The sequence below is a fragment of the Vigna unguiculata genome, chromosome 3, assembly GCF_037176805.1.
Source record: "Vigna unguiculata cultivar grain cowpea cultivar isolate G323 ecotype 2 chromosome 3, ASM3717680v1, whole genome shotgun sequence".
NCBI classification, from domain to species: Eukaryota; Viridiplantae; Streptophyta; class Magnoliopsida; order Fabales; family Fabaceae; genus Vigna; species Vigna unguiculata.
This window is the reverse complement of record NC_140794.1, coordinates 21,537,263-21,563,010: the sequence shown is the minus strand read 5'-3', so window position 1 is coordinate 21,563,010 and position 25,748 is coordinate 21,537,263. Positions and strand designations below refer to the sequence as shown.

The following is a 25,748-nucleotide window of genomic DNA, read 5'->3' as shown; positions in this document are numbered from 1 at the left end:
ATTTGAATATTACTCCAGTTTTATAATTATGGACTCTTGTTTTATCACATTGTATTAAAGTTTAAAATTTCCCGTGTTTTTGGAAAATGGTATTCAATAAATTATGCAATTATTTTATTTCTTATTTTATATATTAAATATTAGTAATATTCCTTAGGGATGTTACACATTCCATGTGTTAGGTATTTCTTCCCCAGATAACTGCTCAAGCCGATATGCCCCTCCCTCAGCGTCTTCACGTATCCGGTACGGACCGTCCCAATTCGCGGAGAACTTGCCATTCTTCTTTCTTGCACTGCTGGCTATTCTCCAAACTAAGTCTCCTTTTGTGAACGATCTCGGGCATAGGTTCATGCTATACTTTCGGGCCGCTCTTTGTTTGGCATCTAAGTTGCGTATTTGAACTTTTTCTCTTAGCTCGGGCAGGAGGTCCAGGTGGGTGGTCATGTTTTGATGATTTTGGGCTGAGTCATATAGTTCCCGGTGCAGGGATGGTTCGCCAATTTCAACAGATATCATGGCGTATGCGCCGTATACTAGGCTGAATGGAGACTCATTTGTTGCTGATTGAGGGGTGCACCTGTAGGCTTATATCACTTCTACTAGTTCTTCTGGCCATCGACCTTTGGCGTTGTCCAACCGCTTGCGTAGCTCCACTAGTAAGACCTTATTTGTCGCCTCGGCCTACCCATTGGTCTGTGGGTGTTCAATAGAGCTGGTTATGTGTTTGATGCCTAGACCGGTGCAGAATTTAGCGAGTTCTTTATCTATAAACTGTCGGCCATTGTCGATGATGATGGTATGTGGGACACCATATCGGCATATAATATCCTTCAAAACAAAATGCTAGACTTGCTGGGCTGTAATGGTGGCTACTGGTTTGGCCTCTATCCATTTGGTAATGTAATCGACGGCTATTATCAAGAATTTTACTTGGCCTTTGCCGGGGGAGAAGGGGTCAAGGATGTTCATTCCCCACTTTGCGAAAGGCCATGGGGATAGTATAAAATGAAGTTGTTCTTGTTTCTGGTGAATGAGATTGCCATGTTTCTGGCAGGGTTTGCATTTTTTGACGAAGTCTTGGCAATCTGCTTCTATAGTCGACCAAAAGTAACTGACGCGAAGGATTCTGGTAGTCATGGTGCGTGCGCCGGAATGATAGTCGCATATGCCTTCGTGTAATTCTTTAATGATGTACCTGGCTTGTTCTGCAGTGACGCACTTGAGAAATGGTTGGTCGTATCCGCGTTTGTACAGGTCATCACCTATCATCGTATACCTGGCGGCTTTAGTTATCCAAGTTCTGTCAATGTTGGGTGGGGGGTTACCAGTTTGGAGGTATTGGATGTAAGGAGTGGTCCAGTTGTCGGCTTGGTGTTGGGTTAGGTTATGGCAAGTATTCATGATGGATGGAGCGGACAACGTTTGTTGTAATAGTGATCGGTGACGACTTTTTAACTTGGTGCTGGCTAGTTTGGATAATATGTCGGCTCTGATGTTTTCAGATCTAGGAATGTGTTGGATGCGGACTTGGTCGAAGGCGGACTGGACGACTGTTCGGACCAAATGGTAATATTGTAGAAGGGTGGGGTCTTTGATCTGGAACTCGTCGTTTAGATGTCCTACAGTAAGCTTGGAATTGGTTTTGCATGTTAACGACTTGACACCAACCTCGCGGGCCAGGGATAAGCCAGCGAGGATGGCTTTGTATTCGGCTTGGTTGTTGGATGTCCTAAAGGCGAAGTGGAGGGATTTTTCGATGAGGATATCGTTAGGGCCTTCTAACACAATGTCGTCACCTGCCCCCTTTGGATTTGAAGAACCATCAACATAAAGCGTCCATTGGTCCTCAGCGGGTGTTTGTTGGAGATCGTTGACAAAGTCCAGGAGGCATTGAGCTTTGATGGGCCTGTGTATTTCGTAACGGATGTTGAACTCAAACAACTCAACGGCCCAGGACGACATTCGTCCTGCAAGGTCTGGTTTCTACAATATCTTCTGTATTGGGTAATCGGTTTTGACGATGATGTTGTGATTTTGGAAGTATGGGCATAAGCGACGGGCTGCATGTACCAGGGATAGGGCCAATTTTTCCACCATCTGGTATCTGGTTTCGGGGTCTTGTAGGGTTCTGCTAACGAAGTAAACAGGGTGCTGGGTGCCGCCTATATCTTGAACCAGTGCGACGTTGACGGTGTGAACTGTGGCGGTGATATAGACCAATAGGGGTTGATGAGTATTCTGCTTATGAAGGATAAGTGGTGAGTTGAGGGTGGCTTTTAGCTTTTGGAAAATTTGTTCACAATCATCGTTCCACGTGAACTTGGCAGATTTTTTTAGCAGCTGTATGATGGATTGGGTTTGTTCGGCTAGTTTGGAAAGGAAATAGGAAATGGTTGTGAGGCGGCCTATGAGGTGTTGTACTTCTTTGATGCTGGTTGGGCTTCGCATCTTAATGATCGCATTACACTTTTCAGGGTTAGCCTCTATGTCGCGCTGGGTCAGCATGAACCCAAGGAACTTGCCATGGTCGACGCCGAAAACGCATTTATCGAGATTGAGGCAGAGGTTGTATTGCCTTAACGCAGAGAAGACTACTGATAAGTCCTGAGCATGTTGGTGATGGCTGGGGGATTTCACAACCATGTCGTCAACGTACAGTTCGACACATTTGCCCATCAAGTGGCTGAAGACCTTATCCATCAGTCGTTGGTAGGTTGCTCCTGCGTTTTTAAGACCGAACGACATGACTTTGTAGAAGTAATTGGTGTCATCTGTAATGAAAGCGGTTTTGTTCATGTCGGATGCGGCCATGGGAATTTGGTTGTATCTGGAGTATGCGTCAAGAAAACTGAGGACCTTGTTACCAGCGGTGCCGTCGACGAGTCGGTCAATATTGGGTTGTCGGTAGGCATCTCTGGGACAGGCTTTGTTAAGATCGGTATAATCAACACACATCCGCAACTTGCCATTGGCTTTCTTGACCAGGACCACGTTAGAGAGCCAAGTGGTATAGTGGGCTTCTTCGATAAACCCCGCACTCAACAATTTATTGGCCTCGACCTTGGCCGCTAGGCGTCGCTCCTCGCCAAGTTTGTGTTTTTTCTAGGAGACATACCGGGCCTCCTTGTAAATGGATAACTTATGGGATGCCACTTGAGGGTCAACTCCAGGTAAGTCAGCAGCTGACCAAGCAAAAAGGTCCGAGTTGTGGAAAATGGTGGGTGTTATGATGTCGCGCTGTTCAGATTTAAGCCTAGTACCGAGTTTGATGGTGCGGCCATTAGGGAGCTCCAGGGGAGTGGTTTCTTCAACAGGTTCAAGGCGGACATCCCTTTCCTACTCTAGGGTCTAGGTCATCACTAGATAGAGCGATCTCAAAGTCGGGTGGTCGCTCCATGTGATTAGTTTATAGGATGGGGATCTGTGGGCATAGGCTGGCCATGTAGCATTCGCGTGCAAGGCGTTGATCGCCATGGATGGTAAGGATGTCGCCCGATGGGGAGGGGAACTTCATGGCCAGATGAGGTGTGGAGACAACAGCGCCGAGGGTGTTGAGTGAAAGGCGGCCTAAGAGGACATTATAGGATGTAGGCGCATCGACGATGAGGAAGCGAATAGGAATGGTCGTGGTTTGGGCTCCGTCACGGAAGACGGTATGGAGGTCAATGTAGCCGCGAGTGGAAACTTTTTCCCCATAAAAGCCATAAATTGGTTCATCATATGGGACCATAGCGGTGTTTGGGAGTTGAAGTTTCTGGTATGTTGCCCAGTAAAGGATGTCAACAGAGCTGCCTTGGTCGACGAGGAATTTTTTTACTGCATAATTTTCTATTTCGATGGTGATGACCATAGGGTCGTCTTGCTGGTGATCGAGGCTGTGGAAGTCGTCGTCCGTGAAGGTTATGGGAGGCATGCAGCATCTGTGATGGGAATGGGTAATGTGGTTGATGGATTGGATATGGCGGAGGTCTCGCTTCATGGCGAAAGAGGTAGAGCCTCCACTAGCGAAACCACCGGAGATGGTGTTGATAGTGCCGCGTAGGGGAGGGTCGGCAGGGGTGACCTCGATGCGAGACGGTTGGGGGTCATGGTTTGTGGGTTGGTGTGGGCGTTTATTGTGGTGAGAGTCACAGGGAGGGCGTCGGTAGTCAGGACGAGGAGGATGATGGGATCAAGAAGAGTGATCGTCTCTGCGGACAAAGTGGCGAAAGTGGCCAGCACGCACCAGTTCTTCGATTTTATCATGGAGTGCTTTGTAGTCCTCTGTAGTATGGTCGTGGTTGCGGTGATAACGGCAGTATTTAGTCATGTCTGCGTTGGGGGGAGTGGTTGTCTTGCGTGGTGGTAGGATGAGGTCGGCCTATAAAGCCTCATCAAGGAAGCGAGATCTGGGAACATTTAGGGGAGCGTATCTGGTGAAGCGAGGTTGTCGGGGTTCTCGTGGTCTCGGGGTCTCGGATCAGGACGGGGGGAGGGTGTTGTGGGGTGGGGTTGGCGGTAGTGGGTGCGCAAACATTGCAAAATTTTGTATGGAGGGTTTGCATTTCCTCCATACGGACGTATTCGGCGGCACGCCGCTTCAACTCGTGCTTAGAGGTGGGTGGGTGGAGGTAGACGTTGTTGGTGAAAGGGTCGGGTTGAAGGGTGAGGGCCATGCACTAGAGTATCATCTCTTGATTGAGGTGTGAGGTGCGAAGGGTAGCCTTGCTGAAGCGATCGATAAATGCTTGGAGCGTCTCGCCTTATTCTTGCCTGACGTCGAGGAGTGATATTGTAGTAGTTTAGTGCGGGCGGCTGCTAGCGAAGTGAGTGGTAAACATGTGTGAGAGGGTGTCGAAGCTGTTGATAGAGTATGGTGGGAGGGTCTTGGACCATTCGAGGATGGGGCCTTTGAGGGTGGTAGGAAAGACTTTGCAGAAGACTGCGTCATGGGAAGTGTAGAGGGCGACGTGGGTGATGTAGACTTTGAGGTGTTCCTCGGGGTCGGTTTCACCAGTGTAACGCTCTAGTGTGAAGGGTTCCCACTGGGTGGAGAGGGGGGTGTTGGCGATGAAGTTGGTGAAAGGGTGACGACGTCTGGGTTGGTGGGATGGAAGTGGGTGAGGAGGTATGGGATGGTGGACGAGGGTGGGAAAAGTGGAGGTGAAGTTGTGAGGAGGGATGTGGGTAGTAGGGAGGTTGTGAGGGTTGTAGGGTGGGATATGAGTAGTATGTAGGGTGGTGGGCATGTTGTAGGGGACATGAGTGGTGAGGAGGGTGACGGCGGGGGTGGTGGCCGCAGTATGTCCCGGGAGGGTGGAGTGAAAGTGAGTAGGATGGGCTGAGAGGATGGGAGTTTGTTGGGTGGTGGTGAAGGTGTGTGGGGTAGGATTGTACTCGCTTTCCTCTTTAGTAGGTTGGAAAGCTGGGGACCCTGCAGCTTCAGATGTTTCCTTGGCCTTTCCCTTTTGAGTGGGATCGGCTTCGATCTTTCGCCTTAGGCGAAAATTTTCTTGTCGCAGTGCTTCTATCTCATCAACGCTGCACTTCTTCAAGTCAGCCAATTCCTGTTGCATCTTGGCTTGACCGTCTAGGATGGCGGCCAGATCCAGAGTGATATTAGCAAGTCCTAAGGGCCAGCTTCAACTTGCTTGTTAACTTATGCTCTATTGCGGGTAGAAACTATCTTCGGAGAAAGCGGCTGATAAGGTACTATCTTGTGCCCCACGGTGGGTGCCAATTGTTCCTGCAGAGAACAAATAAGATAAATTAGGCACAAGTGTCACCTTACCCATATAGTCCGCCATCTCCTCAGTAGGCCTCTTCCTGGTTGGCATATGTCTGCTTGGACCCGGGAGGGGTTACCTACAGAAGGGACTCTGAAGCTTAAGTCAGTGAAAGCTCTCAGAAAGTCAAATTAGGTGATTAAGGAAGTAATGAATGCGTACCTTTAATTCGTGGGGTCCAAGTATATTTATAGATTATTAATTGTGTTTGACCATTCCACGGGCTGGGCCCTGGTTTGGGCCATAGGTGAGCCTGGGCCCTAGCCCAGGCCCTTAGTCCTGATTATTGTGGGCTTATTGATTTTTAGGAGTGTTTTGGTTTCGTCAAGCCTCTTAGAGTGGTCGGTGTAGTCCGATTACCTTTTTAGCGGCTTATGCCGCCATTGTTCGCATGTCGTCTTAGGCTGGTTGTTCCTTTAGCGGCTTGGGTTATCAGTTTAGGCCGGTTAGGCTTAGGTCAGCCTGGGCCAGCTACCTGAATTATTTTCCGTGTAGATGTGGTGATCGTTTATTATTATTATTTGGTTGAGTTGGCTAGGTGTGGTACACCATATAAACAAGCTAATATTTGAATGCAATAACAAAAATTAAATATAATCATAAATTAATTAGCAATAAAATATAATTTATTGATAAATTATATAAGTATTTCTTTTTTTAAAGTATATATTTATTTATTTAATTTTATATGATCACTTTTCAAATATAACACACACATTAAACTATTAGTATATGTTAAAATTATTTAAAATTTTCAAAATGGTCTCTACTTTTTTCTTTTAGATTTGTTAAGAAAGAAATGAATTTTAAGCTTAATTCAACCTTACAAAATTGTCTTGCGAGGTGATGTTTGCACCCATTTATATACTCTAAACTGATCTTATCTTTAGTTGATGTGATACTTCTAACACACTCCACTCATGTCAAGGCATATGCATTTCGAGCATAGGATTGTACATTAATTGGTGATTTAATAACAGGTCAAACAATAGACCAAACAAACAAAAGACTTTGATAAAATAGACTCCAACTCATGACTCTGATACTATGTTAAAATAAAATCGAAAGAGACCTATAATGAATCCCTAATGTTTATTGAGCACATAGGGTTAGACATTTATATATATTGGTAAAATACAAAGAAAGAGATGGGCCTAAGAACATTACATTTAAAACTAACACATAATATTATAACTAACAATATCTAATGATATCTTAACCATATCTAACAAGAGTTATACAATTATTTATTAATAATTTAGAAGATTAACTAGAAACAAAAACATAAATTATTATTTTGAGATGTGTTTATAGTATTTGATGGCAAACACCCTAGGCATGGTAAATAACATATAGAAAGAGTAGGTCTCATCTGAGTTGAGGGTAATTATGGTACCAATTTTTATAAAAAATCATTGATTCGTTTCAAGAAATTTAACAAAAAGGACCAAATTGAATCATTTTTTTTGAAAATAAGGACCAAATTAAAACTTAAGAAAACTGAAGGGCAAATTTGACATTTTTGGATAAAAATATGGACCAAAAGAGTAATTAAACCTATAATTAAATAAGATTGTACTAGATAAGGCAGACTAGTCCCCAACCTTCGGCAGGACCTTAGGCTGGGTACTTATCCACCCCTTCAAAACAAGATCAATCCTAAGCCTTCAGTTGAATAACTTATAAGAAACTAGGGGGTGGTGCACTTTTGAGGTCGACTAATCATCAACCCTCTACAAGATCTTAGGTTGAGTACGTATCTACCTTGCCAAAGCAAAGCAGCAAAAGCAAAGTTGTCCATAGTGTATAGTTAGCTCATTGCTTATGAAAACAAGAAGCACATTTTTTCTACTTTAGTTATTTTTGCTTTTGTGCATCCATTCTAGTGTCTTTCTTTAGGTGTATCTTTTTTAGGGCTTAACCTTTGTTCTTAGCTTTTATTTTCTTGCTTGTATTCATAATAATCTTCAATTTTGTCTTACCAAAATTCCTTTTGATGAGTTTTTGTTCATTTTGGCCTTTATTTGCCTTCTCTTTAGAATCTAACTCTCATTTTTTGTTGGTTTTTAGCATAGGATCTTTCCTTAGAGGAAAACTGAACCTAGAGATTGCATCTCGGGGGATTGGAGACCCATTTGGACCTTAAGGCCTTGATGAGGAGATAAATATAGTTAGAGGAAAACTGAACCTAGAGATTGCATCTCGGGGGATTGGAGACCCATTTGGACCTTAAGGCCTTAAGGAGGAGATAAGAAGAGAAGGAGTGAAACACCTTGGATAGGAACAAGCACCATTTTGATATTATAACAATTTTTGAGTTGTAAATTTTTTTTTGCTTTAAGACTTGAATCTCACGGCCAAGTTAGGTGTCTTGAGGGAGTCTTTGGTGCTAAATCCCATATCCTAACCTTAACCTCTTATACCATATTAAAAACTTTTTAGATGGTGAGGTTTTGAAGGTTCCAAGTTCCTTCTAACTCCATCATTAGGTCATATAGCTAGTTTAATTGCTTTCTTAATTTACTTTCTTTATTGCTTATAGTTTAGTGTGTGTCTATTCGTGTATAAAACCTAATTTCGTTTAAGAATTTTTGTGCAAAAGAAACTTTGGCTAGGAAAGGTGTGGATATTAAGTAATTCTTAGTGATTCTCCCCCCTTTCCTAGAAGTGGACTTGAGATCCTTTTACTTCCTTAAGTCTCTTAAGGAATTTCTTTTTGAAATACAAGTTTGTATGTGCATTATTTTTTTTTTTACAACCTTAACCATGTCTCAAGCTCCATCCTACTGAATTGGGAGTGATTCTAGTGAAGAGGCCCAACCAAGTTTAAATCATTTGGCCCAAGAATTAAAATTACTTAAACTTTGGAGGAAGCAAGTAGCAATCCTAGAAGAAAAGGAGAAAACTAAAAGGGATGCTCATCTTGCCATCCTAGAGGAAACGCTAAGAATACTAGGGCAAAGAGAGGAAAATATTCAAGAGAGGTTGAGAATTAGGAGCCAATCAAGGAGAAGCTCCATAACTTCTACCCAACTCACATACTATGAGGAGGATAGTAGAATTGTCAATCAATATTATCGATCTCCTCCACCAAGAGTGAACAAAAGGGGACGTGAAAGAGAGATTAAAGTGGACTTTCCTCATTTCCATGGGAAATAAGATGTAGAGGCGTGCCTAGATTGGGAAATGAAAGTAGAACAACTTTTTGAGTGTCATAAAGTGAGCAAGGAAAGAAAGGTCTCCCTAGCAACCTTAAGCCCAAGGGAATTCCATATATAGGTGGACTTCCCTAGTGAGAGAAAGAAGACTCTCCAATTCCCCTTAAGTCTAATATTAATTGAGAACTGCCATGAGAAGAAGGCACGTACCTTCATATTATCATAGGAAGCTTATGGAAAAACTCCAACGATTCCAATAAAGAACCATGAGTGTAAAGGAGTATAGACAAAAGATGGAACTTTTCATGATGAGGGCGATAATAAAGAGGCAGAACAAACCACCATTTTTAGGTTTATTAGAGTTCTCAATCTTGAGATTAGAGATAAAGTGGAATTGTTACCCTACCAATATTTGAATGTTTTGGTACAAATGTGCATAAAAGTATAGCAACAACTCTTGAGAAAAGGTTTTAAAACTATCCACTCTAGCCCTATTACCAAGAAGGACTACAAGAGGGAAGGTAAGAAAGTGGTAGAAGAAAAACCCTCTAGAAACCTATGAAAAGAAAAAAGAGAAGAGAAGGAAAAAGATAAGCCAAGGGAAGGAACATCATTACACACTCGCACTAGTGACATTAAGTGTTTCAAGTGTCTTGGTAGAGGTCACATTACATCATAATACCCCACCAAAAGGACCATAATCTTAAGGGTTGTTGATGTATATAGTAGCCAAAATGAGGATAGTGATAGTTAAAGTGAAGAGATTAGCACACCTAAAGTTGAGGATGACTACCCTTGCAATGGGAAAACTTGTATGATAAGAAGAACTCTCCACAATCAACCTAGTCCCCAAGATCTAACCCAAAAAGAGAACATCTTTTACAGAAGTTGTAAAATTTTAGAAAATACATGTTCTCTTATAATGAATGTGGTTCATGTTGTAATTGTTGTATCACTAGATTGGTTGAAAAGTTAGCATTAACTATCTTGCCCCTTCCGCAACCTTACAAACTTTAATGGATTAATGATGATGAGGACATGGTAGTTAATCAACAAGTGGAAGTCAAGTTCTCCATAGAGCATTATGAAGATGTTATGCTTTGTGACATAGTCCTTATGAAAGCTTGTCATATTTTGTTGGGAAGACCTTCATTATTTGACATGAAATCCATTCATAATGGCCATACCAATGAAATAACCATCACTCACAAGGAGAGAAAATTTACACTTCATCCTCTCACACCTTCTCAAGTGGAAGAGGACCAAGTGCAAATGAGAAAGAAGATAAAACAAGAAAAAGATAAAAAGAAAAGTCATGACACTTACACACACAAAAGTGAGATCAAATGTTTTAAGTGTCAAAGTAGTACACACAAGTCCAATGAGTCCCCCAACAAAAGAGAACTCATGTTAAGGGCCAAAGGCTTATGTGAAGATTAAAAACAGGTCTTCTTTCCATCTTCCTTAAGAGAATGGAAAGACAAGACCAAATAGGACCTTGTGTTGAGAAGGGAAGTCACTCTAAAAACACATGGATTCAACACAAGCCAAACAAGAGCTTAAAAAGAAATGTTCCCCAACTCCAATGCATTGATCATTCATTTTATCAAAGGTGTATGATCCTTGGGAGCTACATGCTTTGGATGATTATTCTAGTCACACTTACTTTGTCTCTTGTTTCTTGTAGAAGGGTATTTGACCTGGGGGTAAGAAAGCCAAACATCTCTAAGATGAAGAACGATCTTCACAAGAAAACTTGAACATTTGAGGGCAAATCCTTTTGAAGAGGAAGAGCTAGAGTCATCTATGCAAGGTGAAGCAAAACTCTTTCTCTCTGTCTATTTTGGAGCATCTTTAGTAGAGTAGGAATTTGTGTAGGGTAGGGCCGAGTAGTGAAGTGTTTTTGTCAAACTTGGATCAACAAAAGTCAACACCTAGAGTTGACCTAAGATTTGTTCCTACACCAAAAGTGGGCTAAAACAAGGGCTTATATATTGTGGACTAAATCACCAAAAATCCCAAGACGACTAATGGTTCTATAAAGCCCAAACATAAACATTACAAAATTACAAAAGGAGTTCCTATTCTATGATCCAAAGCTAATTCGAGATCTCTTTGAAGGTCCTGACCATGATTCCATCAACTGCTCTGAAATCCCTATGACGGCCTTAGCCATGCCTCCATCATTCGGGTAACTCCGACAATTGGTGTTAGAAGAGCTATCAGATCGAAGAAGTTAACACCGAAGTTTCTTGGATCGTATCAGATTCTAGGAGAATGGGTTCGGTAGCGTACGAGATTACGTTACCAACTTAGTTGGCAAACCTTCATAATGTGTTTCATGTATCGTAATTGAGGAAGTATGTTTCTAATCATACACATGTGCTAGAAGAAGATGAGGTTCATATCAGAGAAGACTTATCTTTGGATGTTAGGTTGGTATGAGTGTTAGATGTCCAAGTCAAAAAACTTCAAGAAAAAGAGATTTATATGGTGAATGTGCTTTAGGATGAAAATACACAAGAAACAACTTGGGAATTGGAAGACAACATGATAAAGTCGTATCCATATATATATTTCCTAGTAAGTACAATTTTCGAGGACGAAAATTTTCAAGTTGGGAAGAATGTAAGACCCAAAAAACATATATGCTTAACTGACATATTCTACTTATGTCCAAGTCAACATACACAATGGTTAGATCCTCTTTGATTCACTGCATCCTAATTTCACTGTAGCAACTATACTCTAATGCTAACCAAACTCTCGATCAATCTCACACACTTTAACCTAGTGTGTTTTGTTAAGGGATTGGTATTTACATGTTAAAACCATGTATTTCACAAGAGAAGAGGATAATGCACGGAGTAGAGGAGCAACATTAAGGCTGCCATGTGATGTTTAGTAGTTGTATAAATATAGTATATATAGGGATAAAAGTGTTTTGTACTAGTATGATCATCCACTTCTATTGAAATACTCCCGGATAATCTTTTCATATATGAAAGATTTTACATTACATAATTAATTATCTATCTATAACTGTGTGCTTGATTTAATTTTCTAGCAATTATTTACTATTATTGAGTTGCTATTGTTTTTAAATTTTTTTATTAAATTTTGTTGTGTTTTTATTTATTTTTTAAGAGAATTATATTTTTTATCAAGTCATTTTTTAAACTAATTAATATAATGAATATTAATTAAATTTAATTTTCAATACTTTTCATAATTTATGTTTATTTTTCAATTTAAACTACTGTTATTTTAATTTTTTTTATAATTTTATTATTTACAATTTTCACAAACGAAATGAAGTATCAATTATTTTAATTTTAATATATATTTTTTTTAATTTATAAAGTAATCAGTAAGGGTAAGATGAGATAAACTAAGATAATTATATAATTTTTGTTATAGTTTTTTATATTTTAAATTAAAATCTTATTACAGTTTTTAGTACTTTGATTTACTTTGATTACTTTTATTTATTTTTTAGTTAAAATATTATTACATTTTTTTAATTTTGTTTGTTTATAGTTTTTAGGTTAAATTATATCTTTGGTCTCTATTTTCGTAACAAAATATCAATTTGGTCCCTCTATTTTTTTTATATTTTAATTTAGCCCCTATTTTTGAAAATTTGATGCAATCAAATCTTTTCTGGTATAGTAACGTTAAATGAGGTGTCAAATGTCAGTTCCTGGATTTTTTGAATTTTTTTTAAAATTAAAAAAAACAATTAAAAATTTGTCACTTGTCAAACTGACATCGTGCCACGTGACAGTGATAGTGTGATGTAACAATGATAGTATCACGTGTCACTGTTATGCTATATGTAATTTCCTTAGTCTCAATTTGGTTTCAGTATTTTAATTTTTGTCTCAATTTAATCCCAATTGTTTGTAAAAATTGAGCAATTTTGTCCCTCTCCAAATTGAAACCAAATTTAATTTCTATATAAATATACACAAATATTTCTATCAAAATTAATATTTCAAGTAAATATTTTTAATAAGATTAAGTTTATTTAAATTTATATTTTACGTTGAGCTTTATTTAAAATTGTTTTAAAGTTGTTAATAGAAAATAATGCTAATAACAAAAAAAATCATAAATTATATTGATATTTTATTCCATCATACTTTGATAATGTTTTTTATTTGAATTTATATTTTAAATAATTGTATATTTTTAAAATGTGTAAAATTCAATAATTTCTATACAAATATTTGAGTTAGTGTGCAAATAACAAATATATAAATGTTAAAAAAAATTAACTAGTTTATGTAACAATAAAAAACAAATAAATTTAAAATTTAAAAACAATTTTAAGTAAAGTTGAATGCGAAACAAATTTAAATAAACTTAGTTTTGTTAAAAATATATAATAAAAATATCAATTTGAATAAAAATATCAAATTTAATAAAAATATTAAATTTAATAAAATTATTTTTATAACATTTATAAAAAAGTTAATTTTTGTTTCAATTTGGAGGGGACAAAATTGCACATTTTTACAAAAAATTGGACTAAATTGAAACAAAAATTAAAATATTATGACCAAATTGAGAATGAAAAAATGACATCTGACATAATAGTAACACGTGACACTGTCATTGCCACGTGGCACGATGTCAGCTTGACACGTGATAAAATTTATTTTTTTTTAAAAAAAATTCAAAAAAAAAAGAAAGAAAGAAAGAAAGAAATAAATAAAATCCAAGAACACGTGACATCACATTTAACACCATTACTATGCTAACGGAAAAGATTTGATTGCATCAAATTTCCCAAAACAGGGATCAAATTGAGATAAAAAAATAGAAGGACCAAATTGATATTTTGTTACGAAAATAGAGACCAAAAGTATAATTTAACCTATTTTTTATAAACATTATGAAATAAAACATTAACTATTTTGTAATATATATTTTTTTAATTTGAACTAAATAAAAACACAATAAACATTAAAAAATAGTACAGTTGAAATAAATATTTAATATTTGTACTTATATATTTATAAAATAATTTGATCTTTAGAAAAATAAAAATAGATAATAATAACTGAAAATAAATTAAAGATAATAGATAAGTAATAAAAATATAAAGAATATTAATATAAAAATTACAAATTAACTAAAAAAACTTATAACTTGTCAGTTAAAAACTCTTAAAATAAATAATTTTAATATACTGTGTTAAACATTTTATAAGAGCCATATACTAAGGTGTAAATTAAGAATACAAATTATTAGTTACTTTATTCTTCTTAACCAAAGAGTATTTCTACAATTATTTTTTCGAGAAACGCATATTCATATTCTTCACTGTTTGTAACATTTGGCTCATTGATTGTCTCGGGAGTGAGCAAAGGAGGGAGCCAGAGTCACAAACTCAAAAGCATATTTCCTTTAAACTTTTCTCTCTCTTTCTCTCATTTCCATTCCCTTATATTATCAGTTTCCTCACCTTCTCCATTTTTTGACGAGACAGTGTGACGAAGCTGATCTCTTTGTTTTTTCAGCTGAAAACTACTAGTATCTTATATTTTTTCTTTTTATTGCGATTATCGCGGAAACTGAGGTAACCACAGTTCCTCCCTGCAAAAATTACCTTTCAATTGATCAACACCACTTCTTTGCTGTTCCTCTTGCTGTCCCATTTTTTCATTCAATTCACGTTTTGGGTTTTTGATCTTTTACTGAATATTGACTTTGGTCGGTTCTGCTTCGGTGGTTGCTCGAACTGCTTTTCATCGAAATTGGGGTTTATTTGCATGGTTAATTTGTTCTTGTTTTTTTGAGGTTTTGGGTTTATTTCTTGCTATGATGGATTTTAATAATTTGATTGTTTGGATCTATGTTTTGGTTTGTTTATTTTTCAATAGTGAATGTTTTTGTGCCCACATGTTTTATTGGAGGAGGGCGGTGGGTTAATTTTTCGAAAATGGGGAGAATTTTTTAATGCAATTTGAATTTGACCCAATCCTCCGGTAGGGTTGTTAGATTCTTTGTGTTAGAATATATGGTCTTTAGGTTGTGAGGCTGGAATATGCTTCTGATCATGATAACTTGTCTGCAAGTTGTGTTCATTTTTGTGGGGTTTCCTCTGTGTGTGTGTGTGTATATATATATATATATATATATATATATTGTGATGGACTGTAACTCAGTTTGTGATATTGGTGAGTGTAGGGTTTTGTTGGCAGAACATCAGGTTTGGCAATGAAGAAGGTTCCCAAGAACAGCTGCAAGTCTGCATCGCACAGGCTCTTTAAGGACAAGGCGAAGAACCGTGTGGATGACCTGCAGGTTATGTTCCTCGATCTGCAGTTTGCTAGAAAGGAGAGTCGCACGGTTGATGCTGCAGTGCTTGAGGAGCAAGTTCATCAAATGCTTCGCGAGTGGAAGGCCGAGCTCAATGAGCCGTCGCCTGCGTCTTCGTTGCAGCAAGTAAGATAATTTTCATGGCTGTAACGTGGTAGTTGTAACTAGTGAACTTTGTTTTAGATTTAAAATTGAGATATCTATCATGGTTGCTTGTTTCTAACCTGTACTTTTCCAATTGTGATGGACATGTGCGAACTTGAATGACAGTTTTTGTGGCAAAGTTGTGATTGTGAACTGTTGTGTTTATGGATTAATATAGGGTGGCAGTCTTGGGTCATTCTCCACCGATATCTGTCGGCTATTGCAGCTTTGTGATGAGGAAGATGATGCCTCTAGTCCGTTAGCTGCTCCTAAGCCTGAACCAAATGATCAGACACTACAGGCTGGGGGTAAGGTCGTGTTCCAAGAGGTGAGTAACTTTTATTTTTTTGAAGAATTGTTTTGGCAATAATCATTTTTCTGGTCTCTGTGGCAGTGACATTAGTTGTTTATGCATTGATTGGAATTTTCTATTTTGTTACTCTAACTTCATATATAAGTCACGTATGCTTCAGAAATGGTTGACAATGTTCAGTGGAATTTGTAAATATTATCCTTCCCACTTTTGCCTATATATATCTTTCCCACTGAACATGAAGTCGGTTGCTTTAGGCCTGACTTTTAGAGTTTACCAAACAAAGTCTAGCATTCTTTGTTATATTTGGATTAGATGATAATATATGTATGTTTTCCTTTTTTAACTTCATAACTTGTGTCTCCTTTCTTGATAATTGAATCACATGTGTTATTTATTTTGAAGTCATGTAATTGATACATTCAAACAGAAAAAGGCAGAATGCAAAACATGACAATATCTTCCCTTTTGGGATTGGGGGGAGAGCTTAAAGAAGGTGAGGGAATTATATTAAGAATGAGAAGAGGAGTAAAGTAGACAATAGTGACTGATCGGGAGTATACAGGTTCAACTATCTTCTTGTTATATAACATAGTATTTCTGGTATGTTGGTGTTTACACAACTTTTTCTTGGCTACCCTTAACATTGGAATTGTATGAGTTGCAAATTGATTCATTGATTTGCTTCTAATCTTCACTCAATTGATATGAATTATATGGAGTATCTTGTGGGAATTGCATGTTAAATTGATTTAATAATGGCAGAATTGCTTGAATCTCAATTCTTCCCTCATTTTGGTCATACAAATATTGGTTCGTGGGTCAACAGTATCTTTGTGGGGATAAACCAAGGTGATGGTTGGATGTGGGCAAAATCTTGTCAGTGGAGGGTTCTGGGGACTTAGATCTCAGATGTGTCTTCACTTGCTTTCCAGATGGACCAACTTAACCCAACAAATCAACAATCAGGGCTTGAGGGTCTGTGGGGATATTACAGTGACAAAGACCTTCTGGTAGTAGGATTTGATCTGTCAACAGTGGCAAGAATGATGAGGCTGGGGGAAAGTAGGTGAAGCACACCTTGGATTTTTGAAACTTAGATGGACTGTGGTAGAAGAGAGGATAACAGAAGATACAGCTGAATGAAAGTAGGGCACTTTCTTGCTAGGTTGTCTTTTAGAGGTTAGTGAGATGAGCATGGAGAATTCTAATAATTAATGTGTAGAAAGTGAGGAAATAATTTATCTCTGTGCTTAATTTATTGTTTATACTATATAACAATATATATTTATATACTTTAAATGACTGATCATCAATATTATAATTGATGATTTGTTTTGATTTACTATTCAGAAAATAGATCTAATTTGTAAAATTATCATCAGTCTCGGAATTTGTACTTAAGGTTTAAACCAACCCCTCAAAACTTGCTTGTTAGGTGAAGACTGTCCTAGCTTTATAATATTTAAACCATATCTCTTGTCAATGTAGGACTAAAACATCATCAATGACACTGCAATTAGGCCAAACCTTAATGGTGTCACAACTAATTCGCACTTGGAGTGACCACAATAAGGTGGTTTTTCCAACAATCATGAATTTTTAATAGCCCTTGCACCTGATAATCCCAAACCTTCATATATTTCTGGTGGAAATTGAGTTGTTAATTTCATACATGTACCCATTTACTTTTATCTACTATGCACATAGTTGAAGTGACAAAGATTGACTGTACCCTTAGTGCAGTATTTTAATTCAAGTATGTTCTTTGTTTTACCTGTGAACCAACATTGGGCCTTTGAATTGTAGTTGTTTCAGTTTATAGACTTGGAAATAAATAAATAAGGCTTTGTCTGAAGTTGTTATTTTTTATCGTGTTCTATGGGTTGCTTAAAATTTTTAATGTTGACTTTGATAAGCTGCATGGAACAGCCACTGATCACCAACCTTGATGTAAGAGGAACTTTCTTTGCAAGAAGGCATAATCAGAGCTTTCTTTGCAATTTTCTGATAACAAGACTTGCCAAACAGTCAATGGTACTTGTAGAGTTGGGTGGTTTGACATGTTTGGTCTGGGTTGAGGGAGTATGTGTTTGGGGTCTGCCATGAACCTTGGCCAAGGGAAACACTCAAATAGCTAGATGGCTGTTGATGGTTATTGTGATGCATTATATGTATCCAAGCATTAGGAATGCAATATATATTTGGACAAGTCCTTGGTTTTCTGGTTTAACTGTCTAATTAGTCAATTTTGGGACATAAATTTTTGTGTATAATATACATTTCTTTCTGATATATATGCCTTCTTACCCATCTTTGTCAGAAGAAATTGTGTGATTGAGTCATGTGAAAGTATATACTGTTTTGGATCGCAGTTGAGATTACCTACTCTATTTGAGCGGTTATTTTCTGTTGTAATATGCTTTGGGCTAGTTTTTCTTAATGTCTTTTTAAATATTTTCTAAATAATGGAAACTAATAGGCTCTGATGGTTATTCTGGTTTTACTCGTTTTCTGTGCAGTATTTCAATATCAGTCTATTTTCAATATTAGATTCATTTGTGGTTGTAATTAGTTTCCTGGTTTAAATGTAAATCAGGGCCAACAGCAACATGATTTCCCGTTGATTGATGAGTGCAAAAACTCCACCTCAATTCAAAATGCGGCAGCTAACAACCTAGATGGACATGCTTTAGAATATCATCAGTTTGATTTGCATCAGGACTATGATCATGGCTTTTACACTGGCTTTAATGGTACAGGTTATTGTGAGGAGGAGGCTATTCCTCATATATCTAGCTACCTACCAAGTATCTGCCCTCCTCCTTCTGCTTTCTTAGGCCCAAAATGTGCACTTTGGGACTGTCCAAGGCCTGCACAAGGGTTGGACTGGTGTCAAGACTACTGCAGCAGCTTTCATGCTGCCTTAGCTTTGAATGAAGGGCCACCAGGCATGGCCCCGGTTCTACGACCTGGGGGAATTGGTTTGAAGGATAATTTACTTTTTGCTGCCCTTAGTGCAAAGGCACAAGGAAAAGATGTTGGCATCCCAGAATGTGAGGGAGCAGCAACTGCAAAGTCTCCATGGAATGCGCCTGGTACTTTTGATCTTTTAGTCCCTTTTCTTTGGTTGACGGGTTAGGTTACTTTTTACAGATGTATCTGGTACAAGGGTTTACAAGATTGTTCTTTCTTTTGAATCAATTCATTTATTTGATTGCAGAGCTCTTTGATCTGTCTGTTCTTGAGGGTGAGACAATTAGGGAGTGGCTCTTCTTTGATAAGCCTCGTAGAGCATTTGAGAGTGGAAACAGAAAACAAAGGTCATTGCCAGATTATAGTGGACGTGGTTGGCATGAATCTAGAAAGCAAGTCATGAATGAGTTTGGAGGGCTGAAGAGATCCTATTATATGGATCCACAACCACTGAACCATTTTGAGTGGCACCTTTATGAATACGAGATTAGCAAGTGTGATGCATGTGCCTTGTACCGATTGGAACTGAAACTTGTTGATGGTAAGAAGAACTCCAAGACAAAGTTAGCTAATGATTCAGTTGCTGATCTGCAGAAGCAGATGGGAAGGCTCTCTGCTGAGTTTCCACATGACAACAAAAGGGCTGCCAAAGGCAGAGCCAAAGTTAATGCAAAAGTTGGGATCGGTGGTGTCTATTCAACTTCACATAGAGTGACCACACTGAATGGAGCGTACGAGTATGGGTTGGCTGCACCATATGAATATCTTGTTGAGAACATGGGCGACTACTATGGGACATGATCTATTTTGAATGATCGGCAATATGCTGCACTCGACTTGGTTATACATTATTTTGTGCTGGATTTTACTTTGCCTGCCCGATGTTTGGGTATTTTATCATTTTTCTAAGTTACCCGAAATCAAGGTCATTTTTTGCCTTGAGATATTTTGTGAATAGCTCATTCTCACTGGAGTGCAGCATTAGAAGCTGCTGGATGCTGAATTCTAACTGCAAAATTTGCTGTATAGTATATATGACGAGCAATTTGGTGAATGCTAGAATCTCATTAGCATCACACCCGAATTGAACTATCGTTTAGGCTAAAGATTGCTGTGATTCAGCTGACTCTATTTTCCAAATCATGCTAATGTATGTTGATTATTACAGTATTTTCTGGTATTAGGTGCTGTGGACAAACCTTCGAAGGATACATTATACTGGCTCAGTAATAAAATTGTTTTAGTTCCATTCTGTGTAATTTCTCTATAACCCAAGAGAAAGTAACTTTGAATGATCCATCTTATTGAATGGCAATATTCGTCATACTATTTGAGGATTAAGATTGTGGGATCCTTAGCGAAATTATGCAGTTGCAGACTATTCTTGTTTCTTGTTAGATGGATAATGCTAGACAGCTTCGGCTTTATATTTACCAATAGTCCTAATTGCGGTTGTGAAAATGCTAGTTAACTTATTAGACTAGTAAAGTCGTTCATGTTTACGAGTCTAGATTCTAGTCTAGGGTGACAACGTGCAAATATATAAAAACGTCATCGTCTTACAAGGATTTTCCCACTTTTGTTGCATTAAGCCTACGATCATAACTGCATACATATTTGGTAGCCTAGTTTGATACGACCACTACCCTTGCCATCTGTTTTTTATGGCCAAGCATAACTTTAGTTTTAGATTGGTCTTTTTCCTTTTTATTTCTTTTTTCGTTCTTAACTTGCGTGCTTATATTCTTTTTAGCGAATTATTTCAGTATCTCATTGTCTGAATGTGTCTATATTCAATTAGTTCGCTTTTATTTTTTATGTTAAAATACATTTTTGTTTCAATTTTTGTTAAATTAGTCATAATTTTATTTTTGTGCTAAAAAATGTCATAATTTTTGTCAATTTTGTTCATTTTGGTCTTTTTTTTGCTAATACCGTTTAAATTATTAATGTGTTACTTGTCAAAGTTAATATTTTAAATTCAATTTATCTCTATATTTATTATTTTTGTTTAATTTAGTCCTAATTTTGTCTCTGTCGAAGATGAGACCAAATTTAATTTTTTACATAAAAGTTACAATGATGTGAGTTTTAATATATTATATAAAAATATTTAATAAAAATGTGAATTTTAATATAAAAATTAAATTTGGTTTCAATATGTATAACGACAAAATTAGTTTATGTTAACAAAAATTAAAATTAAATTGAACAAAAATAATGAATATAGAAATCAAATTGAATATAAAACATTGACTCTGACATATAGCACACTATTAGATTGACACGTAAACATCTTAAAAAATAAAAAAAAGTTAAAAAAAATAAAAAAAATTAAAAGAAAAAAATTAACTATTCACGGTTGTTAATGATTGAAATGGTGTTAAGAAAAATCAAATTAAACAAAAAATTTGATTTTTTTTAACACAAATACAAAATTAAAATTGATTTGAGAAAACTTTACAAAAATTAAAAAAAAAGTATTTTAACATATTTTTTATTTTTGTATGTTACACGTTTATCACGTCGTACGGAAGACTAATTTCATGAAATGACAGGTGAAAAATACATCGGAGAAATCAAGTTACTCCAAAAATAATTGTTATTAGTTATTAGTTATTTGTTATTCTCATCAGTTCTTAAAATTTAATGGTTAAGAACCTAAAAGAATCTTACATTCACTCGTGCTTACAGAAAAGTGCTCCTCCAATTTCGCCAAAAGCTTCCAGTGCTTTTTTCCTTCAGCAACTACAACTGTTGGGAATGGGGCATTTTGGAAAAACGAAAAGCATTTAAATGTCATGTGCAATAACATGACTCATGTAATGATGTTTTAGCACAAAAGAGAAGTTTGCAACGAGACACAAACAATTAAGAAGCATTTTTCAATGTCAAAAACGAAGGGGATATGGGTGCAACATGAGTAAAATGCAGGGGTAGCTGTGTAATTTTATCTTTATTTTATTAATCTTTTTATACGGTATATTTAAGAAATATTAGTTCTTAGTAGTGAGAATATTGTGCAATAAACCCAAATATTTTTATTCACTAGTTATCAAATAGTAAGGTAATTTTTCAGTCTAATCAAATCAACTTGAATACTAAATTTTTTCCATATGTAGTTTGCGTATTCAAAATTTCTAAGACTATTGGTTAAATTAAATAACTATAATTATGAGTGATATAATATGTTTCATAAAAGAATAATTAATCAAATGAATTCGTAATTGATGATTAAACTGTAAATTTAATCGAGAATTCGAAAGTTATTGAATTTGAACTGATGTCTAAAATGATACAACTTTTTTAATACATTTTTAATCGACGAGATATTATGATATTTCTGAACTAATTCTTCTCGTCTTAATTCTTTATATTCTTTTTTGTGTAATGATTCTAATAAATAGCTTGTACTTAATCATTAAAGCTATTCGGTAAGAAAGAAACATTTTATACCTGAGAGTCACAATTATTATAAATACCTAAAATTTGCATAGTTAGTAAAATATATTACTGAAAATATTTGCTTATATTTTCTAAAAATTTATTAAAATCATTAATTTATCACCATATTTAATATTTTAATAATAATAAACAATTTTTATTTCAATTCAGAAAAGAACTTTTCTCATAAGAATGTTTGTAAAACCTAGAAAATGACTTTTTAGAATTGGTAGTGGTTTAAAAATAGTGAAACTTGATTATATTAATATTAAAATGTTTTAATATATATAAACAAGTTTCATTATTTTAAAACACATCATATTTTCATAAACCACTTTTCTAATGTCCTTTGTTTGTTTGATTGAGATCATAGGAGTGATCCTTGCGGCGAGCTCTTCAATTTACATGTGAGGTTTTTTCCGCTTGCATGTGTCTTTTTAATCTTCTATATGAATCTATGTTGATTAGTGATCGTAATAGCAAGTCCTGATTTTTTTTTTCATATTTCTATGAGTAGATAGAACATCCTGTATAGTTTGAGGTAGTTTGGAGTTCTTATAACTGTTTGGGTCTTGAGAGCTACATGGTCAAGTAAGGGAAACTAGTTTTTTATGTGACTGAGTTTGATAAATTTGATGTTTTGCATGTTGAAAAAATATGGACCGTTTGATGAATCTGAGTTGATGTGTATATTTTGATGTGAATTGGTATGTTATATATGTGAATTGATGCTCGAATCATCTGGTGAGATTTTATATGGATTGGAAAACTTAGAATTTGATCAATTGAACGAATTAATACTTTTTTCATGTGCAAAACTGTTTTGAACCAAAGCACTAAGAGAGGAATACCAATTTGAGAAATTAATGAAGTCTGAGTTCAGTCAACTGTATAAAATTCATCTATTGTGAAATGATATGCCATTGAGCGAAATTCTCTGTTAGCACAAATTATTTGATGCTTGAAGATTTGATGAAGATAAATGAATAATGACATGATGAAGTGATGTTAAATTGATGAAGATGTGAAGACCTGAAGATATTTGTGTTGATTAAACTTGGTGTGTGTGCTAGATCTAGATTTCAATCTCATTTATTTCAACACATATATGACTAAGACTTTAGTTATACTTTATTCATTCTAGCGCGTATATGACTAAAGTCCTAATATATATATATATATTTTATCTTTTTATTAACTAAACCAATATTGAAATCTGAATTAACTAAGATAGTGTCAATTAATTCATTTAGTTTCTCACATGTTCCATGCGTATACAAGTGATAAATTCTCTTGTTCCAACACATATACAAGTTAAGTATTCTATTGCGCTACACATCTTTTAACACGTATATATGTGAAGATTTACTATTTCAATCACATAAAGGATTATAAAACTAATAATAATTCTGATTAAATATTAAGATTGAATTATTGACACACACTCTAAGACAATTTTAACACAAAAAATGAGAACTAAAACAAAAAAGAAGATGAAAATAGACTATACTTGAATAAATCAGAAGAACAATAACTGCATATAACCTCAAAATTCACCATGAAATTACAAGAGGATCAACCAAGAGGGATTAGTCTTTCATGTGGAAGACCACTCAGACATGGAGTGGTGGGGTGGTAGATGGATGAAGTGATCAATTGATTATTTTGAAGCTCTCTAATGCTATCTATTTATAATTACTCTGGATGAATTCTATTGTCGCTCTTGACTCGAACTGCCCATGCTTCATGTTTGATGGTTGCACGATAACCATATTTAGTTGTAAAGCTAACTAAGAACACATAAGAAGGAGTTGGTTTCTTTGTAGATATTGTGGAGATTCTATGTAGATATTTAAGGGCACAAAGATAAGATTAAGTTTGTTGAACACAATGTTTATCTCCAATGTTATCTTATATCTAAATGTCACTTGAACCTTAAAAAAAACCATAAAAACAACTTTATCCCATAGAGAATACTAACAAAACAACTAGTTTCAATGGGCCCTTAATTGCTTCCAACGATGTGGCAGACAAGGTTTCCAGACTATATAAGTAGCATTCATCAGACGACAAGTCATGCTAGACAAGTCCATCAAGTACATCGAACAAGTGTGTCTTATAAATGAGTGCAATTCGTTGGGTGAGATAAGTAAAGTGAATTGATCTGATGATACAACTATTAGTTGAATTTGGAAATGTACTGACTAGGTAATACAAGTATTAGACAATGCATCAAATGATTTAGGCGAAACACAAATTAGATGCATCTAACACTCTCCTTCTTATTTTGAATAATATTTTACAGTCTTCTAACTCACTTAAGATTAAGCTCAAGACCTTAACATTCCTTGTAACCCGGTCAGATATTACTATTTTAAATAAAATAAAATGAAGCTAAAATAAAACACATTTAATAACCAAAGCTCTTTCCGAAAATGCGGGAAGATTTCAAACTTTATTCAATAAATGTGTTCAACGCCTACAAATATAAAACAATTTATAGTAACTGATTACAAAAATAATGCATAAAATCCATAAAATAATTCCATGTAAAAATTCCAATGTTGACCCCACTCCGGCTCTAAGTATCCACATGCTCACCTGCATCAACATCTGTTCCCATGTAACGAGTTATATGATCATCGCCAAACACAAGCAGATAGGGTGAACTCAAAATAAAAAGCGCATTACAAGGTACTTATAATAACAATTAAAAACCCTTAACATTTCTACTACACTCAAATCTCAGACTCAAACTTTCATATCTTCCTCTGGACGCCTCTTGATTCTACACCCTTTGATGAGTAAACTGATCGATCTTTGCTGCACGAGTGTCTACTCACCCCTCCGACTACAGGCCACCACCTAATAGTCTACACGCAGGAATAAATTGCCACGACCACAATTTGTGACACCAAGTGGAGTTTCCCAAAACGAACCGCAGTTCGTAGTTGTCCCTAGACTACCAAACTCAATCAGTTACACTGAAGATGGCAATCTTCCGGAATCCCGTCGTACGAGCCACGATCTTGCACACTCCACTAGACTTTCAAAACCACTAGGCTACAACCTCGAGTGGCCACATGTTACCCTAATACAAGTTACACTCGTAATTGGGCCCCCAACAAAGCATCACATCAAGACCTCCATCCAAGCCGTGTAGAATTATCCTCGCATTCCAATCAGCACCCGAAACTGCCTGGCGTATCACACACGTGGCTTGGCGCTGTCTTGTTCTAGACCGCCTTGCAGACACCTCACGCCGCCTGACACCATGCACTTTCCTAGAGCCTCTGTCCGATCTTCTCCACTTGGTGGAATCACCCTTTCTGCCAACTCCACGCATTGCAGGCTTTTTCTGGTTTTCCCTTATTGTCGGGCGGCACACCCCATGCCAACAGGCGTCACACTAGTAGTGTCATTGCTACTGATTTTTTGGAACTTTGGAGCAAGTTCCAAAGAACCCTAAGCACTCAACATACAATCAATAACATCAAATATGCTTATTCAGTTATAATCACATGACTGGATCACAATCCAACACAATCACATACATCATGAATTCATTACACCATCATTTAAGGTTTCACAATAATCCCTTACACATTTTATTTT

The 25,748-nt window shown here is 36.5% G+C and overlaps 2 protein-coding genes and 1 pseudogene across 4 annotated transcripts; 2 read left to right on the top strand and 1 right to left on the bottom strand.

The window, feature by feature from the left end:
* Positions 1-846: 846 nt before the first annotated feature.
* Positions 847-1,965, bottom strand: LOC146887580 (uncharacterized). The gene has a single exon (XM_085670289.1). It carries the CDS (start codon positions 1,963-1,965, stop codon positions 847-849), a length of 1,119 nt encoding a protein of 372 aa, XP_085526415.1.
* Positions 1,966-8,534: 6,569 nt separating this feature from the next.
* LOC146887579 (uncharacterized) lies at positions 8,535-10,520 on the top strand (annotated as a pseudogene).
* Positions 10,521-14,251: 3,731 nt separating this feature from the next.
* LOC114177695 (transcription factor VOZ1-like) lies at positions 14,252-19,938 on the top strand. Of its 3 annotated transcripts, XM_085671287.1 has the most exons (6): positions 14,281-14,330; positions 14,455-14,513; positions 15,125-15,382; positions 15,579-15,728; positions 18,313-18,811; positions 18,937-19,938. In XM_085671287.1, the coding sequence occupies exons 3-6, from the start codon at positions 15,155-15,157 to the stop codon at positions 19,488-19,490; spliced, it is 1,431 nt and encodes a 476-aa protein (XP_085527413.1). In that variant the 5' UTR covers positions 14,281-14,330; positions 14,455-14,513; positions 15,125-15,154; the 3' UTR covers positions 19,491-19,938. The 3 variants fall into 3 exon arrangements, with proteins under 3 accessions (XP_027918965.1, XP_027918967.1, XP_085527413.1); XM_028063164.2 differs by having other exon boundaries at positions 14,252-14,513; XM_028063166.2 differs by having other exon boundaries at positions 14,270-14,513; positions 15,139-15,382.
* The last annotated feature ends 5,810 nt before the right edge of the window (positions 19,939-25,748 follow it).

Bases quoted from the DNA above. Each gene is read 5' to 3' on its own strand.
- LOC146887580 (XM_085670289.1), bottom strand. From the start codon at position 1,965: ATGTCGTCCTGGGCCGTTGAGTTGTTTGAGTTCAACATCCGTTACGAA.
- LOC114177695 (XM_028063164.2), top strand. From the start codon at position 15,155: ATGAAGAAGGTTCCCAAGAACAGCTGCAAGTCTGCATCGCACAGGCTC. The intron at 15,729-18,312 runs GTGAGTAACTTT...AATGTAAATCAG, and splicing joins GTAAGGTCGTGTTCCAAGAG to GGCCAACAGCAACATGATTT. The intron at 18,812-18,936 runs GTACTTTTGATC...ATTTGATTGCAG, and splicing joins GTCTCCATGGAATGCGCCTG to AGCTCTTTGATCTGTCTGTT.